General features: G+C 38.0%; 1 protein-coding gene across 5 annotated transcripts in view; it reads right to left on the bottom strand.

The window, feature by feature from the left end:
• slc38a10 (solute carrier family 38 member 10) overlaps positions 1-24,572 on the bottom strand; it is a 25,253-nt gene extending 681 nt beyond the window's left edge. Inside the window, exons 1-18 of one of the 5 annotated variants that reach the window (XM_043253651.1) lie at positions 24,340-24,572; positions 23,228-23,444; positions 22,809-22,926; positions 22,414-22,459; positions 22,224-22,317; positions 21,527-21,670; positions 20,282-20,406; positions 14,264-14,366; positions 12,036-12,218; positions 10,693-10,804; positions 8,954-9,060; positions 7,158-7,320; positions 5,117-5,278; positions 4,577-5,035; positions 4,239-4,337; positions 3,140-3,160; positions 2,213-2,467; positions 1-2,135 (exon numbers count right to left, since the gene is read on the bottom strand). The exon at positions 1-2,135 is cut by the window's left edge and continues 681 nt beyond it. In XM_043253651.1, the coding sequence (XP_043109586.1) occupies positions 979-2,135; positions 2,213-2,467; positions 3,140-3,160; positions 4,239-4,337; positions 4,577-5,035; positions 5,117-5,278; positions 7,158-7,320; positions 8,954-9,060; positions 10,693-10,804; positions 12,036-12,218; positions 14,264-14,366; positions 20,282-20,406; positions 21,527-21,670; positions 22,224-22,317; positions 22,414-22,459; positions 22,809-22,926; positions 23,228-23,317 (3,438 nt within the window). In that variant the 5' untranslated portion in view covers positions 23,318-23,444; positions 24,340-24,572 and the 3' untranslated portion in view covers positions 1-978. The other 4 variants (XM_043253650.1, XM_043253652.1, XM_043253653.1 and 1 more) reach the window with 4 other exon arrangements.
• Positions 24,573-24,765: the final 193 nt, after the last annotated feature.

Raw genomic sequence — 24,765 nt, 5'->3', positions numbered from 1 at the left:
GCAAAAAGATTCAAACATTTCATTCACTTACAGCTGGTATGATTTACTGTTAGTTATAACTGTTAGTTAACTTTTAAATAAATTATTATTTATCGCAAGTTAACCATTTAGAAGGAAAATCTGATCCTGAAGACATGCATAGAAAAAAGCACTCCTTTGACAAATGACAAAAAAAGGGGACAAATTCATCAGGCTTTTTCTGAACACCATTCAAGTCTCAGCCCAGGCTTACAACACTTTTCAATACCGTTTAGTAATTTACACTGGAAAAATAAAGAGAGTGACCATAGTTTCAGATAAAAACATGCCAGTATGGACCACTGAACCTGTTGGCCAAAGTAGCACTAACACTCCATTTTCATTACACAGAATTGCAGATTGAAAAAAACACGACGAAACAGAGAAAATAAAGCTCTTGCAAGAAGATAAAAGCTGAATTTAAAAAACGCATCTTGTATTAATTTGGCTTCATTTTTCATTCACAGAAGATAAAACTTAAATAAGGAAGTATGCAATAGTGACATTACATTTTAGAACCAGCTGTCCAATTTACCATAGCAGCCACAAGGGGGTACACTTGTGCTGCTTTCCTATGTGACGGTCCAAAACACAATTCTCTGAAATGCCCTGTGTGCCCATCAAAGCGCGTTTTTAATGTGATGCCCGCCCAGTTTATTACACCAGACATTCCTTTATTGCGCCAGATTCAGCAAAATCTCACACAAAACAATAATGGAAGCTCATAAGAGACTATGGATCCAGGGTTCCCGGCGGACAACTAAAGGATCAAATCAAAGTGCCCGCTGTCATCATGAACCCAAAAGGAATGTTATGTCTTAGATAAAGGCATCTACGTTTAAAATGAAGAGGAAAGAGATTTTTCTCACTTCCAAATCATGTTTGATTTTGAGAGGTCCACTGAGAGGTCCACTGAGAGGTCCACTGGGTTCCAGGGGTTGTAATTCTGGACAACCTGCTCTAGTCTTCATTCTCCTGCCTCTGAAATGTCTGTGTAAGCTGGCGAGTGTGAATTAGAGATCCTGCCAAGAGCTGTCCCTTTAGGTCAGTGTGTAAGTCTAAGCCTCCTACATCCTGCAGAAGATCCAGGTCAGCGGGGTCCACAGCTCTGCGTCTCCTCTTGAGGTCCAGCCCTCCATTCTCTCTGCTCCTCTTTTCCTCTTTCTTCAGCTCTTCTGGTGGAACTATATTCTCCTTCAAGTCCCTGCCTCCTTTTTGTTTAGGCATTGGCAGGACTTCTGCTTTGGGGGCATCACCATCCTTCTTCGCGTCAATGACCTGCTGTAGTTTGTCTAGTTGTTCTTTCTGCTCGAGTATCCTTTTCTCTTTCTCGGCACGCTCCATGATCTCTTTATCAGTCTTCTCTCGTTCTCGTTTCAAACTCTCATCCTCAAGACTTCCCTTACCCTGTCGCGCATCGATGACCTTCTGCAACTGGTCTACCCGCTCCTTATGCTCCAACAACCTTTTCTCCTTCTCGGCACGCTCCATGATCTCTTTCTCCATCTTCTCTCTTTCAAGTTTCAACCTCTCCGCTTCAAGCCTTTCCTTCTCTAGCTGTTCCTTTTGTTGCCGCACACGTTCTAGCTCCTGCTCACGTGCCTGTTCCTCTCTTCTTTCTCGTTCCTTTCGCTCCTTCTCGACACGGGCCTGCACCTCTTTCTCAATCCTTTCCTTTTCCATTTTTTCTTTTTCTATTCTGTCCTTCTCTGCTTCCAGTTGGGCCAATTTCTGCCTCACTCTCTCTTCCTCTTCTGCAAGAGAGTCAGGATTGATTTTGGCCGGTTCTGGTTCTCGAGGGGGAAGAGGAACACCTCGGGCACCGAGCTCTGGAGGTAGTGCTCCGTCTTGCCCTGCTTGGTTATTTAGCTCCAGCGCCTCCTTCTTGAAAACTTTAACACTTCCGACTTGCACCCCTTCAAGGGCATTATTGGGAAGACCGACTACGACCTCTTTTGCATCTCGTTCTTCAGCGTCTGCGGCAGCTGCAACTACATGACTCAGCTCTCCCTGCTGTAATTGTTCTGGAGCGACAGCGACAACTTTAGGCTTCACTGCCACGTCCATCCCTTCAAACTCCTTCTGCACAATGTTCCCCAACTCACCCACACCTTCCCCTAAAAAAAGACATGATGTGTTTCATTACTGCACTGGATGCAAGATTCACGTTCACAGCCATTCACGTTTTACTTACCTGCTGCTGCCTTTGGCTCAGCTTCTCCTTCCTTTATTTGATGGACCTCCTCATTCACATCTAAGTGTTTTTCCTCATGTCTTTTCTGCGGTTCGGCTGCCTTTGGTTCTTCTTCTCCATCCTTAATTTGGTGTATCTCTTTGTGTTGCTCCTCAATCACAGCCAGGAGTTTTTCCTGTTGGTCCAGAAGCCTTTTCTGCTGTTCCTGCTGCTCCTTAATTACCTGGAGCAGCACAGCGTGGTCCAACTGACCCTCTGAGGACCAGCCAAGCAGAAAGGTTAAAGGAAAGTTAGAATGAATATATCGTAGGATGCTTATAAAAGTACAATAAACGGGGGTCAAGCTTGTCTGTTTATCAAATTAATGAGCATAATTTAAAAAAAAAAAAAGGTTCATACAACTAATATGTTGCATTTGGCCTTTTAACTTTCCACTATTTGTTAAGCTATGTTATATAAGTTTCCAGAGCATTGTTAAGTTTTATTTAGGCGGTATGTAGGAAGTTTCTATGTGGTTAGTAAGGCATTGCTACACATCTACTAGGAGATTGCTATGTTGTTCTGTGTAATCTGTAGGTCACTGTTCGGTTTCTAGAGTGGTTTCTATGCACTTTGAAGGGCATTGCTATGTAGTTCCTAGTCAATATGGAACCCTAACAACATCAATATGGAATTCTACCAAAGAAATCACTTTCCTCATCAAACAAGAGAAAGAGAAGGCATCTTAATTAATAGATGGCTGTTAAGTTATGTTTCCAGAGCTATAGCACAGTATTACAATAATGGTAAATCAAAAGAGGTAACAGACTATTGGTTGTTAACATCTATATGGGTTTGAAGCATGAGAGAATGACTGTTAAAAATAACAGCAAAGAAGACAGACTGGGTGGAGTGAGAACAGCAGACATAAGACACATCATCCCATACCTGCGACAATCTTTTTAATCACTGTAGGAGGCAGGAGTCCGCGGCACAACAGAATGGCGGAGGAAGATAAGAAATCGAGAAACAAAAGAGAAAAAGACAGCAGAAAGAGGCCAAAGTGCCTTAATAAAAAACAAGCCACGTGAAAGAGACAGAGATTTAAGATTTGGTGCATCTTTGCAGTATATCTGAGTGCAGCAATGCAATGTGACATTTCAGATGTTGGCCAGTTTGCTGAGAGAAAGTTAAATGAGCATTCGGAAAAGAAAAATGGCAAATTGTACAGCACAAAAGACACATCTGTGTAAAAAAACAAAACAAAAGTAGGATATTATGTATATGTACTACAGATCCGTCCTTGACATTGTATTCTAGTAATGCTAAAAAGAACAACAATAAAAGTTATGATAGTACACTGATTAATAAATCCACTGTCAAGTGGGCAACTTAGCACTCAGTATGTTTTACATATTAATGACTATATTTTCTAGTGTAAGGATTGCAATGCATTGCATACCAGTGTTGTTATGGTTCCCTAAAACTAAATAAACAGAATTAAATAAATACTATTAATATTGAATAAATGATCTCCAATTGAAATAAATCTGAAATAAAATATAAACAAAGAGTTAATTTCCGAAAATAGATAAATCAAAAATAATGTAAAAAAAAAAATCATGTTTTTTCATAGCGCAGTCCAATTAATCTCATTTAAACTGTAGTTGTTTTTTTGACTAGGTAAAAAAAACTAACTAAAAAACAACACAAAACACATTAAAAACATGATCATATAATAAATGTATGTTTTTGCAAATAAACCCTTCAAATATTAATTAAAAAAAATGAAGATTAGAAATGCTGGCTTGGCAATTAAACAAACATTAGTTAATTAAATTTAAAGTAAAGTCAAAATGAAAACTGAAAATATAAAAATAAAGCCAGTTTAAAGCAATCCAGCTAGGAGTGATGAAGTAGAATAGAACCAGGCAAAGCGAAGCAAAGATTGCACCTGTGAGCTCAAACATCACTGAACAGAATTTTTTTTTATTTTAAACCACATTTCCTATAGATTTTGGACATTGTTCTGATGGATGTCACTCACCTTCCATCTTGTCCCCATCTCCATCCTTGTCTGCCCTGACATCCTTTCCATCTGGAACCTTCTGTTCCTTGTGCTCCTGCACCAGAACCTTCTCTTTTGCTGCAGGAAGCAAAGAATGAACAAATCATTACAAAGTGGAAAAGGTCAGATGCTTGGACCTTATGATGTGCCACGTCATATCAACACAATATGAATAAAAACAAAAGGTCAAAGAAGTTGTTTACAAGCCACTTAGAGTTTATCAGTCATGTACGCTAAACAGAAACTAGATGTTAACATTTTCTGAAGATCTAAGTGGTTGACAGAGTTGCTAAGTAGATCCTAATACAATCACTTACATTTCTCACCCTGAGGTTCAGGGGCTTTGTCTATCTCCTCAGGCTTCATCTCTTGAGGCACTATATTCTCATCATGCTGTTCTTTCACTTCATGCAGGTTGTCTAGTTCTTTATGAACCACCAAGGGCTCGGCCTGCTTCAGATCCTCTTGATTTTTTGCCTTGTCCAACACTTCGTTACCTGCATGCTTGTCCTGATCGACATCCCTTTTCACTGAATCTTCTTTTTTTGCGGACTCCTCCTCTTTTACAGTTTCCACCTCTTGTGCTTGCCCCGCCCCCTGCTCAGCAAGAAGCTCCTCCTCCTCTCCAGCAGGTAGCTTCTTTTCTTCCCCTACATCTATAGGTAGTTTCTTTTCTTCCTCCAGTTCCTCCTGGTTTTTGATCTCATCTATCCGAACTCTGTCATGAGGGATGGGCGGCTCATGGCGATGGGCTTCTCCTTCTGGGACAGCAACACCTGTAAAAGAAAAGCCAGAACACTGTAACTCCACATATGTCACAAAACGTTCTAAATTGCACGACTAAATTGATGTGTTACCTGCTTCAGGACGGTCCAGCTGAACTTTTTCCTCCGAATCCTTTCGCTCAGCTACTTTAATTTGAGGGGGATCCACTGCTGCATTTTCTTTTGGCTGTTCAACCTCAATTGGTGGCCCATCTGGCTTCTCTCCTGGATCGGGTTCCAGTCTATTCTCTTGCACTACAAACAGATCAGATGCGTCACAATCTACAAAAAAAAAAGCCAAATACCCATATCCATGGCTCTCAGGCTTCATGTGGCTCTTTAATGGCAGTCTCAAAATTTCATTTTTGCCTAAGGCCTATCAGATATAATTTGCAGTGAAACTCAAGTTACTTTGACAAACACCCTACTTGTACAAACAAACGAGAATCAAGCTCAATTATATTGAGCTGCATAGGTCTTCAGCGTAAGCTGTGGAAAAAAGGTGCAATTTAAAGTCAACATAAAACAGCACAAAGAAGCTATTTTAGTTTTCTAATCTAATATTTTTTTAAGTAACAGAATTTGATTTTAAACATTTTGCTATACAGTATTCAAATAAGTCAGTAAGTCTTAAAATTAAAGCTTTTCAAGATAAGAAATACAAATTCTGTCAATTGTGTCCAAACCTTTGACAGTGTACTATTATTCAAAGGTTTGAGGTCAGTAAGAATTATTTTTTAAATAAATCAAGAATATTAATCAAAAGTAACAGTAAAGATTTTTGCAATATAACAAGACTATTTTAAAATAAAAACTGAATAAGACCCTAAATTTATGAATGCTGTATATGACAGGTGGTTAGAGTTGACAAATTAAATGGTTTGCTGACATCATTAAAAGAAGTAAAGCTATTTCAGAAACAGAAAGACGTTAATATTTTTCAACAAACTACAATGACATATGCCTCTTTGGAAACACATTTAAAATAAGACTAGGGATGTGTATTTAAAAACGTTTTTATGCATTTTGAGAGCATTTAGATTTTTTCCTCAAATACTAGTCTTTTAAACCAGCTATGGTTGTACTATATTTTGTACTGTATTTCAATCCAAGCCAAGTGTGCATGTTTTTTTTCTGCTGCAGCAGTGTCACACAAACACCAGTAGAGGGCAGCAGAGTATGAAAGACCAACAAGACCAGAGCTAAACAGTAGAGGAGATTTCTAATAAGGGTGCGAGATAGATGCTCAGTGCTTTCCATATAACCTTGCCACTCGTCCTGTGCAAAACAGCCTTTGAATATTTACAATGTCCACACCTTCCTTTAACCTGAGCCTGTAGTGTACTACCATAACAGATAATCTACTGCACGACAGCATTTATGCATACGCAGAAAGGAGCTACACATTGCAAATGAGAAAGGACAGCGGTTTTGATAAACATTATCTATGGGAGCTGAAAAGACAGAAAGAGCGTACAGTACAGGGGGTGGGGTGCACTTCTCTACGATCCTGAAAAGCAAAGCGTGCGTGTGCATACAGCTGCAAACGCACACCTCTACATGCCCGCGGGCCCCATGTTCCACTCGCTCGCTCACTGAGCCCCGAGTTTTCACACAGCTGCCCTCACCAGCACGCCGTAAACAGGAAACAGGTGTGGAAGTGGGTGTCCGCTCAATGATAAATGCCAGTGTCAGTCAGCAGGAGGGAGTGAGAGGGAGAGGAAGGAGGAGTGGTAGAACAGAAAAGGAGAGGTAATGGCGGATGAAGTTGTTGGGACGCTCCTGGTATCTGCCTTTTTATGAGCCTCTGTCCTGTATGGGAGAAAACGCTGTTGTCTCTGCCCTCTCCCAGATTTGGACGCCCTCCCATCTCCCTCCCCTGACCGGAGCCATAACGGGAAATCGCCACCGGCCGTTTCACTGCTGCTCTGGGACAGCGAGCGCTCAGGTTTGAAGGGCATCATTCAGGTCACCGATTCAAAGAGAGGCCTGCTACTGGAGCTCATCGTTTGTGCTCCTTCACCGTTCTTTTTCTTTTTCTCATTATAACTTGTCCTTTCAGAACTTCCTTTTCTGATTTGTATCATTTGTCAACTGATAAATTTCTCTTCGTCAATATAAAGCATAGATGTACCTGGTCCTTTAGGCAAGTCGGGGGCGACAAGGATGGGAGGCTTGTCCTCAGTTTTCGCAGGGACATCCGGAGGGGGGTTTAATTTCTGTGGCTCGTTGGAGGAAATGGACAGCGTGGTGAAGGTACTGATGAGCAGGATGCCGAGACCGACCCACAGAACCAGCTTTAAAAAAAAAAAAAAATGAAGAGAGGAATTACAATAAAAGAAAGCAAAGTTAGTCTATATGATACTAGTGTACATTTAACAAATGTCAGTAAAAGATAAATGATTTGATGTAGGTTTTCTTTTTTTTTTGTGACCAATATTAAATACATGTGTAAGCATAATAATATATGGCAATTTATCCAGAAGAGGACTTAAATCTATGAAAAATATATTATTAATTTCTACATATATAATACATAAACTGATCATTTTACCTTTTATATTAATAAGACCATATTTATCAGATTAAATTACACCAAAATTATAATTTTTTTTCTAGAAATGTATTTTAATATATTTGATATATTTATATATAATATAAAACAGAAATATATACATCTATATAATATATGTGTACACATATGTGTGTACACATATATTTATAATAAATATACACAGTATAAACCTAATAGTACAATAAAAATTATGCATTTGTTTTTTTCTCCTTAGATATTGAAGTGTGCATTCTCTAAACTATCCCAGTGTTACACTACTCTCATAGTTGACTTATCTTTTTTTTTTTTTTTTTAAATAAATCTGTGATTTGATTCAAAACAATAAACGATAGCATCAATTTCCCTCATACATAATAAAACTGTTTAAATTCCAATAGAATCAGTGCACATTTAATTTTAGTGGTTTAAATTCAATATACAGAGCTGGCAAGGGTGTTGCTGGCATCCAATCTACAATAATGTCCTACAGTCACATTAATGGTGCACCAAACGTTGATGAAACCTATTAAAGCAGCTCCCTCCCAGTTCCACTGCCCTGATCTGTGGGTATTCTGTGTGCAGCGGTGGACCTGGACATGTCAGGCTGCTTGGCATGAGACAAGGCAGAGTGGCATCACCCGCTCATGCCAACACAAACATCTGCTGCGCCCGTTATGACAAGAAGCTCTTTTGGAATGGTCCTCGCCCCAATATCAGGACCGCCACCCATTTGGGTAGACTCCAGTGTTTGGGAAGTAACCCTGTGGGCAGAGACTCATGGGCATGGAAGTGTGGCATGGTTGGCACCGAAGAACAGTGAACATCAGTATGTTGGCTGCTCCCAAACCACACAATATAAAAGAGGTGAGGAAGACATCAGCATTGTGGTTACACATCATCTAAGATGAGACCTCAGTTGCTTTCACTCTATTGTGTAAGAGTAAAAGCATCTGTAATTTGGGCGAGAGACGGAGGGGGCACAGCCCGAGGCACAGTGCCAGCGCACACACTGTGGGAATGACTCCACACAGCAAGTCAGTGCACTCGCAGGATATCAAAATTAATGACAAACTCCATTACAAAGAGAGAGGAGCAGCTGCCTTTTCTCCCTGACACACAATTCCAGTGCATTCTTCTTCCTTCAGATCGCATCAGATATCAACACAGACAAAATTGATGCACTCTCTTTAGATTCTTTGCTCTTTTTGCTTTTATGAGCTTTACTTCCATTTAAAACTTTGGGGGCAGTTTTTGTTAAGCAACGCTGCATTTATTTGACAAGCAGTAAAAACTAATATTGTAAAATATCATCACGCAAGTTGTATATATAGAGATACGTCAGATGAGTAAAACATTGACTGCCGGATGTGCTGTACCTGTGCAGTCCAGGCGTTCTTCATGATCTTCTTGTAGATGAGAGCTGGGCAGATGAAGCAGATCAGACTGCCCATGGTGGCGCCAGTCAGACCAAGAATGGTCTCCACTATGTCACACACACAAACATACATTTATTTTATACAACTGTTCTTTAACCAAAGATATTTACAAAAACAAAAATAAATTTTATAGAGAGAATTTTAGGCATCTCATTTTGTTGCTCCATAATTCAGAAAATACTTTACAGATAGAATACAGAATACAATACATTTTGACAGACTTTTGGGGAATAAAATGTTGTAGATTATCAAGTAAAGTAAATATAAACATATATATGAATCCCTCTGTAAAAACCTTCAGGATATAAGGAATAAAAATGTAAAGTTTAGTGTGTAATTATTATTTAGTGGAGATACGTGTAGGAGGGTTTTAAAAATATGTACTGTAATTGAAATTTATTGATACAAAAAGAATAAGTGCTATAAAACAAAAACTTTGGGGGTTTTTTTTATACACTTTGTATGTGTTTTCTTTCCACTAGAAAAACCAAAATCTCAGATACGACAGGTGCAAAAACAGGGTTTTAGTCTGCAGTGTCTACTCTTAAAATATTTTTAATAATATTAAAATAATATTATTTTGTTCACCTAGGAAGCCTTTATTTCATTAAAAAAAAAGTAAAACTGTAATAACGTGAGATATTTTTACAATTTAGAAAATATCTTTTTTCTATATTTAAAAAAATGACATAAGACTCTTATGATGACAAATCTGTATTTCTAAGCGGGAAATTTTCAGTCTGTCATTTTGATATTCTGATATGGTGCTCAGGGAACATTTTCCATTAAATCTAAGCCTGAATTTAGTTAAATGAACAGGTTATATTATCTGATTTGTTTGACTAATATACTGATAACTTGCTGCCCTTGTTTTACTAATTTACCAATAACTTGCTGCGCTTGACACTCACCATCAGTCATACAACACTATTTTAACAATCCCTGTAAAGCGTAGCCTAAGATGGCTAATTGCTCCAAGACATTAACCTAAATAAAACAGCAAGTGAAAAAATTGCACTATATTCAGACCCAGCATGAGAAGGCAGTTTAAACCGGAAAAAATAGCACAGGCAATCTACACTATCTCATCTCCTGAATCACCACATCCATCCTCCATCAGTCTTTCTCCCCACACCGCTCCATCACACGCCACCCCCCCTCATCCTTCTATCTGCCTCCTACCATCCTTCCTCCACGCTGCCCTTGTGTTGCAAGGCTGGGCAGTGGGCCCAGGGGGTGTTTTTCATCCTGAGAGCAGCCATATTGTTTTACTCAAATTTATGCCCTGCAGTGTCTGCTTCCCTATGGTTGGATTTGTGGCCGTGAGGACACACCGGTGGCCAGCGGAGCCGTCATGGAGGACAGAGCTATGCCTTTCCCCCATTCAATCGTCTCTGCAAGTCTCACCTTCCCTTCTCTATTAGTCTAATTGGGCCCGCTGAGCCAAATGGAGCCCAAGCCAGCGACAGCCAATCTCCATGAAGAATGAATAAAACATGGCCCACCCCACCATTGCCTAAAACACACATCTTTATCATCCTGTTCCGCTGATAATGAATGGATGGTATAGAGGGGAAGGATAAGGAGTGATTGACTGAGAGATATTTTAAAAAGGGGGAGATGAAGTGGGGTGTGACGTCATGGGGGTTTTAGGGAGAGTGAAACACAAACAGACTTACCATTAGGAATAAGGATGCCGCCCAACATGGTGCCAAAAACAATGCATAGAGTGATGCTCTTGAAGCGAAGTGGTGGCATGTACCCACCTGCGGCAAAGGTCCCATCTTTTTGCTGCAAAACAGAGACAAACAGAGCACTTTCACAAAACCTGTTACTAGATACCAAGCACACATGTAGTTCTCCAAGCCTCTGTTATGGCTGAACAAGTGAAATGCATGTAAGGATATTGGGTTTGGCATGCAAGCTTCATAAACCCCCCTCCACTCTGTTGTCAAAATGCCAGATTTAACGACAGCATAAAACCCTTCGGCCGACCACGAATCCAGCCGTGATTTGAGCTGATTCAGCGTGGCAGCGGCGGTGAGACAGCGAGCCAATGTCTTGGCTGGTTTATGGAGGAGATCTGGGCCTGTTCTCATCAATCCAGCCCCTTTTATTTCCTCCTGAATCTCTCCATGCCCCAGCAGTCTGCTGTCCGTGGAGGCTGGATCACTGATGTCTGAGAGGTGCAAGGAGACTTTGGATCTCAAGGGATCCATACTGAGAGACAAGGCAGGCGAATGCATGCTGACTGAGACCAGACTTGGGATCTGACATCAGCCCTGTGTAAATCTGTTAGGCTCAATGAAGTCTTTATTGAGTCCATTAAATTTAGCAAAATACTTCTGCAGCTGGTGTGGTTTATGTGCATCAGGAAGGAGGAGACACCTGAGTTTGTTCAGACAATGTCCAGATGGTGCCAAGTATACGATTTTAAAAATAGGCCAAGAATTTTGCCATGTTTAAAAATGAGTTTTAATTTGAAACCAGATAAACCAATAAAACCAATTTTAACTAGGCACAATGCACATTAAAGGGACCTCTCACAGTCCTGTCTCAATTTTAACTTTAAAGAAGCTCAATCCAATGATACACTACTCAGCTTCTCAAAAATAAATGGTAAATGCAATAAAAACTGAAGTGCTGGGGTTAGAAAAGCATCATACTGAATTCCAGAAACCCAAAGGGAGCCAACAAAGAGGTTTAGTCTAAGCATAGTGAAATAAATCATGATTTTTTTTTTTTTTTTTATTATAAATAAATAAATAATAAAAGTGTGTAAATATGTATATATATAATATATAATATATATATATATATATATATATATATATATATATATATATATATATATATATATATATATATATATATATATATATATATATATATAATATATAAAAGAAATACTGTATTTATAATGCATTAACGCAAGAAAGGGGTCAGTCGTACGGGAAACATTATATTTAGGGGTCCATGGCACCAAAAAGTTTGAAAATGTCTGTCTTTGTGAAATTGTTACCTGCTGCTCGAATAGCATGGTGTTGATAGCCTGTCTGCAGGGCAAGATCATCATGGGAAAGCCCACAGCCACAGACATCATGAAGCCCACGCGGATCATTTCCGTTACCAAGTTAGATGGAAAGTTCATCAGTACATTCCCGGCAATGTTATCTGTGAAGCTCACATAACCGAAGAACCCCACCTGGAGGAACACAGTACAAAGTACAGTTATGCATTTAAGTCTTTGAGTCTTTATAAATATAAATCTGCATAACACTCAACAAACTAAACAAAATGAAACAGAATTCATAACTTTTGCAATGCAAGTAATTTCCAAAACCTAAATAGTACATAATCCAGACTTGATTTTATCTATTGGATCATGAAAAGTTGCTATAGTGTTTTTATGTTCAATTAAAATCATAAAAATATATATATAATATATATATATATTGAATTTGGGCATTGTTTAAATATATTCACTGAAGTCTTTCAATTTGAAAGTTTGACCACAACTAAGTTTTAATGTTTGTTTGGATGCAAACTAAATAAAGAATATGTTACATTGACTTTTCCCTTCAATATGTGGTACGTCCAAGCAAACAAATAATTTCATACAGGGTCACTTGATCCTGCTTGAAATGATCAGGACTAATACTTCTTATGGCATTGTACAGAAGCAGCCCAACAGAGATCCATGTCTCTTTCCTTGTCTCTTTGATGACCTCACAACACCTCCTGACTGTGCAACGATATTGTTTTTATGTGATGAAAAATAGCAAGCTGCTTTTCAAAAGGTCTTTAAAGCCTGTCAGCCCCCCGAAGGCCCTCTCTACAGAGAAACAAAGCAGTGCCTTCCCTCTCCGACCTTGCTGGCCTTGATCTATCCGCAGAGGAAAAGGTTCCCTTCAGTAGCAACACCAGGCAGAAGTCCTTGAGCCCGCCACAAAACTCCCTCTCTATTCTATTCTACAACCCTCCCCTGATTCAATTCAGCTTTTGTTCAAAGAGCAAAAAAGCAAAAAGATGATGAAATATAAAAGTAGAATACAAAGAACACTACGGAAAAAAATCACGAGCCATATTATCTCTCAAGGTAACGTTTATACTCCCCCTTTCAGAGAAGAGAACGGGGACCAGAAACATTCTGACGATGTCTTAAAACACATTCCACACAAAGTGGCCCTGAAAATATTTATGAAGGAATAAAAGAGACACGGCATTTGATGTTGATGGAGCGTGTCAGTGCACGTGGGTCACAGAAGAACGTGCCAGCAAGTCTGACCCCATCGTCTGAGTTCTCTCTGTTCCTTCGAAAGGGAATCGGGAAGACATTCCAGGGTATCAGTGTGCGCCCACCACCCACAACAGGGGAAGGGCGATCACCTGTGGGGCCGGATATGGATCTAAGAGTAAGAACGTGAGCAGACAGCAGCTCTACCATCCTTGAATCCTCACTTCTTTACCATGTCTGAGACACATGCTCCCAGGAGCCAATAAGGACAGAGAAGCTAAAAGAATTTTGTTACAGTTTCTATAAAAAAAAGAAAAAAAACCCCACTTGAATTAAATGTTTGGGGTTGAATTTGACATGTTTTATGTATAGTAGTGAGAATAGTAGTTAGGAAATAACTACTATTCTCACCAAGGTGGCATTTATTACATCATAAATACAGTAGTATCAATGACGTATTATATTTTAAAGTGTAATTTATTCTTGCGATGTCTTTAGAGTCACATGATTCTCAAACAAATAATATGTTGATCTAGTCCTGAAGAAACATTTAAAAAAAGCATATTTTGTTTAAACATTTTTCAGTATTCTTTGATGAAGTTTAAGAGCATTCATTTATTTAATCTTTTGTAATATTATAAAAGGTCTTACTGTAATGTTGTAAATGTTACTGTTAATCGAATTAATACATCTTGTCTGAAAAAGATATTAATTTCTTTTTTTTTCTAAAAAACATTTGACTTTAAAGTAATATATTTTCATAGATTTATTTGATATATACAATTTCATCGTCATGTGACATGACTATCCAAAGCGTAAGCAGTTTTTATTTATTTATAGAATTATGAAAGACCACATCTCATTTGTCAGCATATTAAAAAGCAGAAGAGGTGGTCAGACTGGCCGGATTTTAAGCTTTAAGATCACACCTGTGACAGAATAATAAATGGAATGGTTATTGTTGAAGCTGCTGATCATCAGTTAGCGCTTAATGAACGGTCTCACACACTTACTGTGATGTAGAAGGTTGTGACCACGTTGAGCGAGGAGGTGAATATTGTGCTCATTCTCTTCACTGAGGGCTCATCCAGACTGTCGTAAGTGGGCAATACTTGCCTATGGAAGAAAAAAACTTTTTACATACATCAGGTTCAAGACGCATACATTAAAGTAGTTCAATAACTTCAAACTATGACATACGGTTGATTACTACATCTATACATGAAGTGCTTTCAAAAAATCTTGTCATTTGAGCTGTAAATAAGACTAAATCATCATTTAACAGAGGGTCTACGGTACATTTGGTTGTATTGGGTGAATGTTAAATTTTGTAAATAGTTCATTTCTTGTGTCCTTGTTTGTATCATGTCACAAGGTCTAACCATTTTAATTGGATGATCCAATATCTTTAAAGTAAACATGATTTTTCTCTGTTTTTACAAACTAAGAAACAACATATTATAATCGACAGCATGTCACAGATAAAGTCTACAGACTAACATTAAACCCAAAGCATTATTATAACAGACACACAATTTGTGCAATGTCAGATTTATGGTGACGTTATGACAAAATGCAACAAATATAACATTATGTGAATTCACATAAATGCTTATTTATGGGTTAACTCAAACTGACCAGTCACAGTATAATCATTATTTAGCATACTGAACTGTGCGTTTGAGCTCCAGAGACATAAACATGCAAGAAAGCAAGAGAAGCAGGAATTTAATATAGGAAAGCCATCACTCATTTCGGACACACAAAAGACAAAATGGAGGGAGGGTGGGAAGGAGGGAGAGTCGAATTGGATGAAACAAGCACTGATAAAGGGTTCAGTATCACTGAGAAACAAAAAACAGCTACAAAAAGAACAGAAAAAAAAATCTATGTCTGTCATCAGGACAACCAATAAAACCAGACGCCAGCAAAACATTAAATGGGGAATTTACAACGGCTATATATTAGCGACAAGTGCTAGTCAGACTTTAGCATGTTATAAAATTTCCTGGCAGTATGGGCTTTTGTTCGGGCTCTCTTGCTCTCAACCCACTCACAGCTCTCGTAGACACAGTCGGAGCCCATTCCTGCTTTTATTAGGATATACAGTACCACGTTCTGGGCTTTTTAAGCCAACGCCTGATCTCACACCAAAGGCCAGTCTGTCTCATAGCTGGAACTCACTCGCAATAAAAACCAGAGCAGTGGGAGAGGAGAGAGAGAGAGAGAGAGAGAGAGAGAGAGAGGAGAGAGAGAGAGAGAGGTCTATGTTCTACATTTTCCGTGTATTTATATTTCATCTTTTACTTATTTATTAAAACACAGTACAGTTTTGATGCTCCTCAAGCATTCATTTTACATTCAAAAGGTTTGAAAATCTCCCACTGACTACCATTCAAAGTTCAGCGTCAGTAAATTTTTTTTTAAGAGACTAATACTTTTATTCACAAGGATGCATTAAATTGTTTAAAAGTGACAGACATTTATAACGTTACAAAATACTTAAATACTTTCTTTCTTTCTATACATCAGAGGAAAAAAAAAAAACTATCATGGTTCCCAAAGATATGTAGCGGTACAACTGTTTTTCAACAATGATGGTAATGTGCACTAAAATCAGTATATTAAAATTATTTCTGAAGGATCATGAGACACCAAATACTGAAATAATGGCTTCCAAAAATTCCAATAAATTTTCCAATAAATTAATAAAGTATATTCATACTGTGTTTTGGGGAAATATTTGATCTGAACAGTAGAGCATATTGACAGAATTTTCGCTATTTATTTGTATACTATATAGCACAAATCTTTACAATTGTCTCCAGAAAAACAAAAATGTTTATGAACTTAATGTGACAATGTAGAATTCAGCTTAATGAAACGCCAATTGTCTTTTTCTTACAAAACGCTTATTTACTGACACCATTTGTCACAAAATGATCGATTTTCATGTACAATTAACAAAAACAAGTAATTTATCGAGCCACTGTTTACCCAGAACCAGTCTAAAATCAAATTGCACTTGCCTCGATATTTCCCTCACAAACTACAAATCGGCAATATAATTTACGTTTTTCAAGTCCTTCCAAAAGCTTTATGACAATACCTTTCATCTTTTTTTAAATCTGAGAGAGAAATAAGCGGCGACGAAAAGCTTTTACAGCCATGACATGTATACAACATGGAATTCAGAAAACATTAATTATATAGATTTCAGTGCCATGACACTGAAAAAAGGACCACAGAATAGTCATTCCTAATGAATGGAGAAAAAAAAAAGACACCAAAAACCTATTCCTAATGAAATTACAGCGTATTGTGGAAGGTGAAGATCAGTGATGCTACAGTCCCATCGCACTTTCTCTACACCTCTACCAAGTGTTGACACAATAATTATTTTGTAATACCGCTAAAATGATCCCGTCATAACACCTAAAGCTGTGAACCTGTGACTTGATGCTGTGTAAGCTGACATGACAATTTTACGATAGGAATAACACCATTATAGTGTTTACACATTACAGTGGAATTTACACATTAAGCAGGAGCTGTATAAGGGCGCCAGTGCCGCTCTTCAATGAACAGTTCCTGTTCTCTCAGTCAAAAGAGCAAGCAGGTCAACCTTTCTCTAAATATTCAATTTGGCATCAGAGAGAGATTGTACTAAATGTACTAAAGTAATAAATGTAAATGGATGGGTAAACGTAGGCGCTGACAGGAACTGTTTGTGGTCGGATCAGAGGTCATGTCGCGCCGTCTCGCTCTTCTAATGATCGGGTGTAAGTGGCATTGTATGTCAATGCTGGCCAAGAAGCCACAGCCAAATATCACTCATCACCCTTCAGAGAAAGAGAGCTTGTGTGCGTGCGCGTGTGTGTGTGTGTGTGTGTGTAAAGGGGGAGTTACAGTAAGCTTCAAGAGCTGCATTACCTCATCCACACTAGAATCCAACACTGACACCTCCTCCACCCCAACACCCACACTCTCAAACACACATCTGTGCTGGCATCTACACACTCAGACACCTCAATTCTATTGACTTCCAAACACATTAATATCCAGACAAGCACAAGCACCATGTTACGAATAAGAAGGAAGGAACCTTCAATGTCTATTCTTCTGAGAGAACTGTATGGATAAAAGACACTTTTGCCAAAAATGTTATTTTTTTCTGAGAATATTTTATGAACATTTATGATAATCAGAAATGTTCCTTTAACTCAAATCACCACATTATCAAACAGCTAAAGCGCCATGCAAAACTGAAAGAGTGGAATCGTGGCTGAATGGCACAAATGTTGTGAAAGATACGAAACAGAAAGAAGTGAGTCAATGACTCTCCATGACCAAGATTGAGATTACATAAACAGGTAAACACTCAGATTACCAGTCCCTTGCATGGTTAGTATATTTGAGCTAACGCAAAAAGAAAGAAACGACACATAAAATGTCAATATGAAGAAAAAAAAAAAAAAGAAGTGTATTCTTTTCAAAGTGGATAAACACAGAACAAACGTCTCCCAGCAGTATCAAAGACCTCTAACAATGTTAACTATGAGCTCAACGTAAGTCTATGGTACTCCCACAACATATCAGAGTTTCAACATAATACAAATAATACACAGTGCACAGTGGTTGAATTCATCAGGGGAAGATCCGGTCACGGTGAGCTCTTAATAGATCAACTGTGATAAGCTGCAAAAACTCATCGTTCCTTGTTTATGAATCATTAATACTTGTATGAGAATGCACTAATATTTCAACTGTACGCAGACCTGACAAGCTGCCAACTGATGAAATAAAATCAAGATGACCTTGTGGGTCAGTCTATTATTGCTGAGAAATCCCAAGCTATTCAAACACGTTAAAAAGGGAAAGAATGGGTGGGAATAGTTCACTCATAAAAGAATTTTGTTTTTGTCATTATTCACTCACCTGTCATTCCAAACCTGGACTTTCTTTTGACACATTTTAACATAGCAAGTTTTCAATATGCAGATATATAATAGAGATATTAAAGCTATGGCAGAAGTAATACAGTGAACAAAACCTTAAAGCCAATCTTTTCCTCCACGAAAGAAAGAATGTCGTATGGTTTAGAATGACATGACTAATTAAATGATCACAGATTTTTCTTTTTTGGATTAACTATGCGTTTAAGGAAAGGAGTTAGTGTAAGAATAGGATAAAAACAGTGTACACGGAAGGCAAAAAGTTAGACATTACACGCAGGTTAGTGCCACACTCAAGTGAATAAAGAATATAGTTATGGCATAAGCTGAGCACCTTCAGAATGTATCGGTATACCAACAAGGGTCCATTTTCTCAGAGCAAACACACTTGTATAAGATGCATTGGCTCTTAAATTCACAAAATACCATGATGTCCTTTTGCACCATGAAAATGGAGCCCTACATTAAGCCTAACTGGCCTTATTCAGGCGACAGAAAGGAGGAGAGAGGCGGTGCAAGAATTGCGGAGTACTTACGACTGACAGGCAAATGCCATGCCACAGATAGGGATGCAGCGAAAGACGCCGTCCCACCGAACATAAATGACCTTGTTCAGCCATTGGCCAGTGAGGAGGCCATGTTTGAAGGAGGAGAGCACCATCTGTGGTGGAGGGGAGAGCAGGAGGGTTACAGATCGTCCCATAAAGAAAGGGCAGAGGGAGGAAGAGGACGACGAGAGGGGCAGTGATGATGCTGTGATAAGACCCTTAGACTGACAATGAAGAGTGCATGGAGATCCCGGAATCTTTTTAAAGGGATAGTTCAACCTAAAATTAAAATGCTGTCATCTTTTACTCACCTTCATATCATTACAAAAGTGAATGACGTTATTTATGTAGCACATTATGGGCAATGTGCTGGTCACTCTTTTCAAATGCGCAGATAAAAAGACAACGATATCAAAGTATCATAAAACTTTAACATACTACCATTCAAAAGCTTTTAAATTGGCAAGACATTCTCTTATGCTCACCAAAGCTGTATTTATTTGATGAAAAAAAAACAATAAAAGAAATCATATTAGAAAATATTATGACAATTTAAAATTTGAATATTTTGAAATGTAATTTATTCCTGTGATGACAAATCTGAATTTTCAGAAGCCATTTACTTCAGTCTCACATGATCCTTCAAAACAAATTATAATATGTTGATTCAGTTCTCTAATTAGTATTTCGTATTACCATTGCTGAAAAATGGGGCTTTAATATTTTTGCATAATTTGCATATTTTTTTCAGGATTATTTGATTAATAGATAGTTTATAAAAAAATAAATAAATAGAGCTGCTCTATAAGCGGTTTCTGTCACTATTAATCAATTTAATGATTATTAGCAGAATAAAGGCATTTATAGAAGATCTTTGATTGGTACTATATATGATAACTTCATGCATAAAAACACTAAAAGTTCATTACTGCCTGTTTTGAAAGCCATATGGGTTTAGAACAACATTACAGTGAGTAAATTATGATAAAATTTTCATTTTTGGGCGAACTACACCTTCAAGAGGATAAAATCAACTGAGAAAAACAAATCATACTGATCCGCTTCCACACATAATTACAATGCCAGTTCATCTCTACTGGACAGCAAAACTTCCCTGTTGCATGCAAGAAAATCTAGAAGGGTAAAATATAATTGCTGCACACGCTTGCAGAAAACATTTGCCACTTCCCCTTCAAAATCAACAGCACCAGCCCGTGTAACCATCAGAATCACCAACCCTATTAGATCTGCTTACTCAGTTTTAGGGGTTTTTTTCCAGCAGGAGTATATGAGAGGACTCTGGGTAACACCAAAGAGTCACGGCAACTCTGATGACACACAACACATAAATTCTGCCACCATGGCACTAACCTCACACACTCACACACACAAAAAACCCTGAACCGGATGGCACCGACAAACAGAGCTTTGGATTGAATGAAGGTGGACAGAGGAGGAAGGGGATTTTGGGTAATGTAGTTGAATCCATGGCAGTGGTATGGTCCGTTCTTTGGGGCGGATTACTTACGGGTGGCAGCAGAAGGTGGTGGCGATAATTGGCAGACACTGTATGACACCCTTGAAGCGCCACAGATGTACTTGCTCCACCCAGGAGCCACTGATTATTCCGTAACGCAGAGAGGACAACACTATCTATAGGCCACCAAGTCAGAGCATCAGATGGTCAGTCGGAAGTCAGCATCAGGAATGGGGGCGGGGCAGCGGTTCAGATGGGGGCAGAGGGAAAACATAATTAGATGGTAAAATGCTAAACTAAGAAATGGGTTGGGAAAAAAACGCCCCATTGAGCTAGAAATAAGGTATACAAACTGTATAGGTTGCACACTCTGTGCATTTATCGCACTAAAAAAACAAACAATGTCTTTAATGTCAATGATGCTGGAAATATAAGATATTTAGTTCAGAGATCTGGACTACAAGTACAAATAATTTTTTTTTTGTTATAATTTAATTACTAATGTTATCGGCAGAAAAGTTTCAGGGAAATCTTCAAGAAGATGGTGTTCTCTAGATTTGAGAATGTTTGAGACTTTCCAGTTTTTTGCTGCAATGAAACACTTGTCTGTATGATTAGTGTCAGTCTTCATTCTTTGTTTCATACATTTCAATATCTTAAAGATTTTTGCAGATTAAATGGAAAAAAAATGAAAACCTGGACAAATAAAAAAAAGTCTTGAATTTAAGTACAATCTTGATTTAAAAGCTCTGCGTACAACACTAACTCAGTATAAGGGTTTTGGAATGTTTTGGAAGGGTTCTCTTCAGTTCTTTCAGAACTTTCTATACTTTTACGCTTTTACAGGTTGAAAATCTGCTGCCATGGAGATGCATACTCACAATGCATTCACAAAAAAACAGGCAATTGCCACATTACACTCTTCAAAAGGGACCACAATTTTTTTTTTAAATGCTATGAAATGAATTCCATACATACTTAATACACTGCATCACTGAAGTGACTTGAAATGAAAGTGAAAAACATGACCTTAAAGCAACCATAACGAACAGCTGCAATCTGAAGTGTTTGAAAGTCGTGTTTAAGTGCACTCTTTAGCTTTACAAAACATTTTATATCAAAATATACTCAAAATGCTAAAAGATCAAATTACTTTTTCATACAAATGGCAAAAATAGTGACTATATGTCATAGATTCCTACACCTGCTTGCACCTAATTGAGAGTGTGTTGATAGATTCTGATATTACATTTTTAAGGGTTGGAGTTTAGATCTGTGGAAAGGGGAACGACTCACCGTGAACATGAAGAGTGTGTAGAAGATGAGCGCCATGGCTGAAAACGACTGGATTGATGACATCATGTTTCTTTGCAAGCTGAGTGGCAGCACAATGAACAGCGACACAGCGATCAGTAACACGATACGGAAGCTACGCGTCACCTGAGGGAGCAAAAGAAAAAGCAGATATTGGCCATTTGAGGACCATATACACACACACACACATCTACAAACATTAACACGGCTAAAACGACACAGAAAGCATTGGTCATCATTTAATGTTCAGTAAAAATGTATTAACTGCTTATTTATTTATCACATTTTTTAGAAACAATTTATGTTGAACAATAAGATGCTGCCCATAACACAATGAAAATATGGTGGTTCGTGGCCAGTAAGAAATATTTACAGCAAGGAAAAAATTCTCATCTGTCACTGACAGGTGTGATAAAAAATTAATTTTCACACCGAAACTGTGATCTAATCTACACTAAAGTCATAAAAAGTCTATGAAGTGTTTTTCATGCCTACATGAGACAAAGCCCAGCACTTTTTTTCAAGATAGAGGCCTTTGATTTTATCATTTCAGGAGGTTAATGAACAAGGGCAATGATCAGTTCTGGGAATTGCTTATCATTAACTGATTTGAAAAAAAGGTGTTAACAGGAGTTAACATAACTTTAGTCATATGACAACATAAAATCTTATTTCTTACCTCCAGCCCAAGCAGCTGAGCAAAGAAGTTGGAACCCAGATCGGCGATGACAACATAGAAAGCAATACACGTCCCCAACATGAGGCCAATCATGCTGAAAAGAAAGGAGAGAATATAAGTAGAAAATACAATGAAAAAGAGCCTATTTCCTTCATGAGGTTGAAGATGAATCTCTACAAAGCCATCTTACCTTAATTCCACAAGTGCCTTTCCCGGTTTTCCATAAGCATGAAAAGCTGGGAAGAGAGAGAGAGAAAAAAAAAAAGGCTTCTTGTGAAATTGTCTTTTTTTTATAATATTCACAAAATAGGTTGCACATTTTCATCTTGATTAGAATTTTAATACTCTAATCTAAAAAAAAAAAAAATACAATTTTTAGTCTGTGTTAGCCGTGAGTTCTGTTTTATCTTGCTTTATTTGTAATGAGAAAACACAGATGTTGCAATCCGGTTACCTACTTTAATTAAAAATATAATACAATTTTCTGTAAAATATTACATCACTGTAATTCACATTAAGGATGCTTTAAACATTATCAGAAAATTGAAGAAGCCAAGTCTGCCTGTTGCTTTCAGTCAGTCTCACCTAGTCCAGCGTATGTCCTGCGTTTTGTGTTACTGGCCGAGTGGACCAGAAACATGCAGGATTGGTGGGTCATCCACGAACAGAAGAACAACAACAGCGTGCCCAACACGATTCCACACTGCACAAAAAAAAAAAAATGGAAAGAAAAAAAATAACTATTACAAAGAAGAGACAAACACATTGTCATATATACTTAAATTCCAGGCCCAGTAAAGGTTACATGTTTTACTGATTCTTGGACAAACTAAAATGGCATCTTATCAATTTTAAATTTACTGCGTTCGCTCAGCTAACAGATTATTAACCAGAAAGTTGCGTCCGCTCCAAGTCCATATTGCAGATTTCAACAGATGGAATCCTCCTTTAAGCATACAAAACAACACAGCACACGTTCCCATAAGCTCTAACCATGTGTTTACCTGTTTGAAGCAGAAGGGCATCGTCAAGACACTCACACCCACAATGCTGTTTACAACGTTCATGATCAGACCCCAGTTTGACACAGTCATTTTGGCTCTCAGACAGCTGCGATCTCTAATGTCCAGACAGGTATGTGTGGTGCTTCCACAATGGCCTATGGTTTAATTGAGATAAGTGGCTTGATGCAGCTGTCCTTCAACTGGCCGCTACGACATTCTGTGGAGAAAACAAATACACCAGCAACATATTCAACTCTACTGAATGACACCTTTTTTGTTTTTTAAATGTTACAATAAAGGCAATTAACAGCAACTAATACACAATTTAATTGCTTATTTATTCATTTTGTATGCTTTACAACATGCAAACAGCTTCTGTAATGAATAAAAATCAAAGATCTATGTATCCATGTAATCAATATGTTTTATTCTAGTAAACGCTATATCAAACAGACTGTGAAATGAAACATACAGAAGATGCTAGATTTAGATAGATAGAAGGCCTAGAAGATTTCCTTTCATGCTAAAGAAAGCAATTCATTGCAGAATGACATCTGGAACGAATTGAACGTGTTTATCTATTGTTGGTCTGCAGACATGTTCAACTAACCTGATTCCCTTTAAACATTAAAACAGACATATCTGTAATTGCTGCGCTGATTACAAACATTCAGTGTAGCTGTTAAATGTGTTTTAGGTTTTCCTGCCATATGGCAACAGTTGTGTTGTCAGGGGCACTTTTGAGTACTTTTACACAACTCATAGAACAAATTGATTGGTAAAGAGTGGGATGATGCTTATTAAGGGGCTTAGTTTAAAATATAATCAGAAATGGCAGCATGCGTTTGCATGCACAGAAAATATGCTGTGCTTTCAACCACTCTTGAAAGCAAACATTTAATTTATCAGAGTAATATCAATATGCATGTGACAACACATACGCACACAGTATACACACCAGAAATACTAATTATCGTATACAGCTCTTAATTTAGCCAATTTAACGTGCTATTCGATACAACAATTATCACTTCTCATAAGTAAACATTGTCCGTCTATAAAGTTTCTCATATCAAGACTGAGGAGGTTATAAAAAAAGTTTGTTTACATACCACGTCCACACTTTTTCCCATCAGTCATTCATTTCTAAGTGACCATCGGATCATGACTGTTTTAAAACGATCACAAATAAACTTCCTGTTATATTTGCGCCGTCCGTATTAAGTTACAGGAGATTCAACAAATGCTTAAAAAGAATTTTACTAAATTATACGAAAATTTCCTTGTTTCCTCAGTCTGTAACCAGGAAGTACGCGCAGCGCTGCCAATGTGGCGTTAGCGAAGACACTGGAGCGCTCTGCTGCCTCCAGCGGTCAGGAGTGGAACTGCACGCTGCCCACAGCCTGTCACGGTTAGTCAGGTTCACTTTCGTTTGACAAATATAGCTTAACTTGAAAGTTGGCGGTTTGTTCGTTTTGTTTTCAAAGTAACTAGCGCCTGCAGTATCTTCTGAGTCCTGCAATGCTTTACTTTGACAC

Source organism: Puntigrus tetrazona, chromosome 12, assembly GCF_018831695.1.
Source record: "Puntigrus tetrazona isolate hp1 chromosome 12, ASM1883169v1, whole genome shotgun sequence".
Taxonomy (NCBI): domain Eukaryota; kingdom Metazoa; phylum Chordata; class Actinopteri; order Cypriniformes; family Cyprinidae; genus Puntigrus; species Puntigrus tetrazona.
This window is presented reverse-complemented; position numbering and strand designations above follow the sequence as displayed.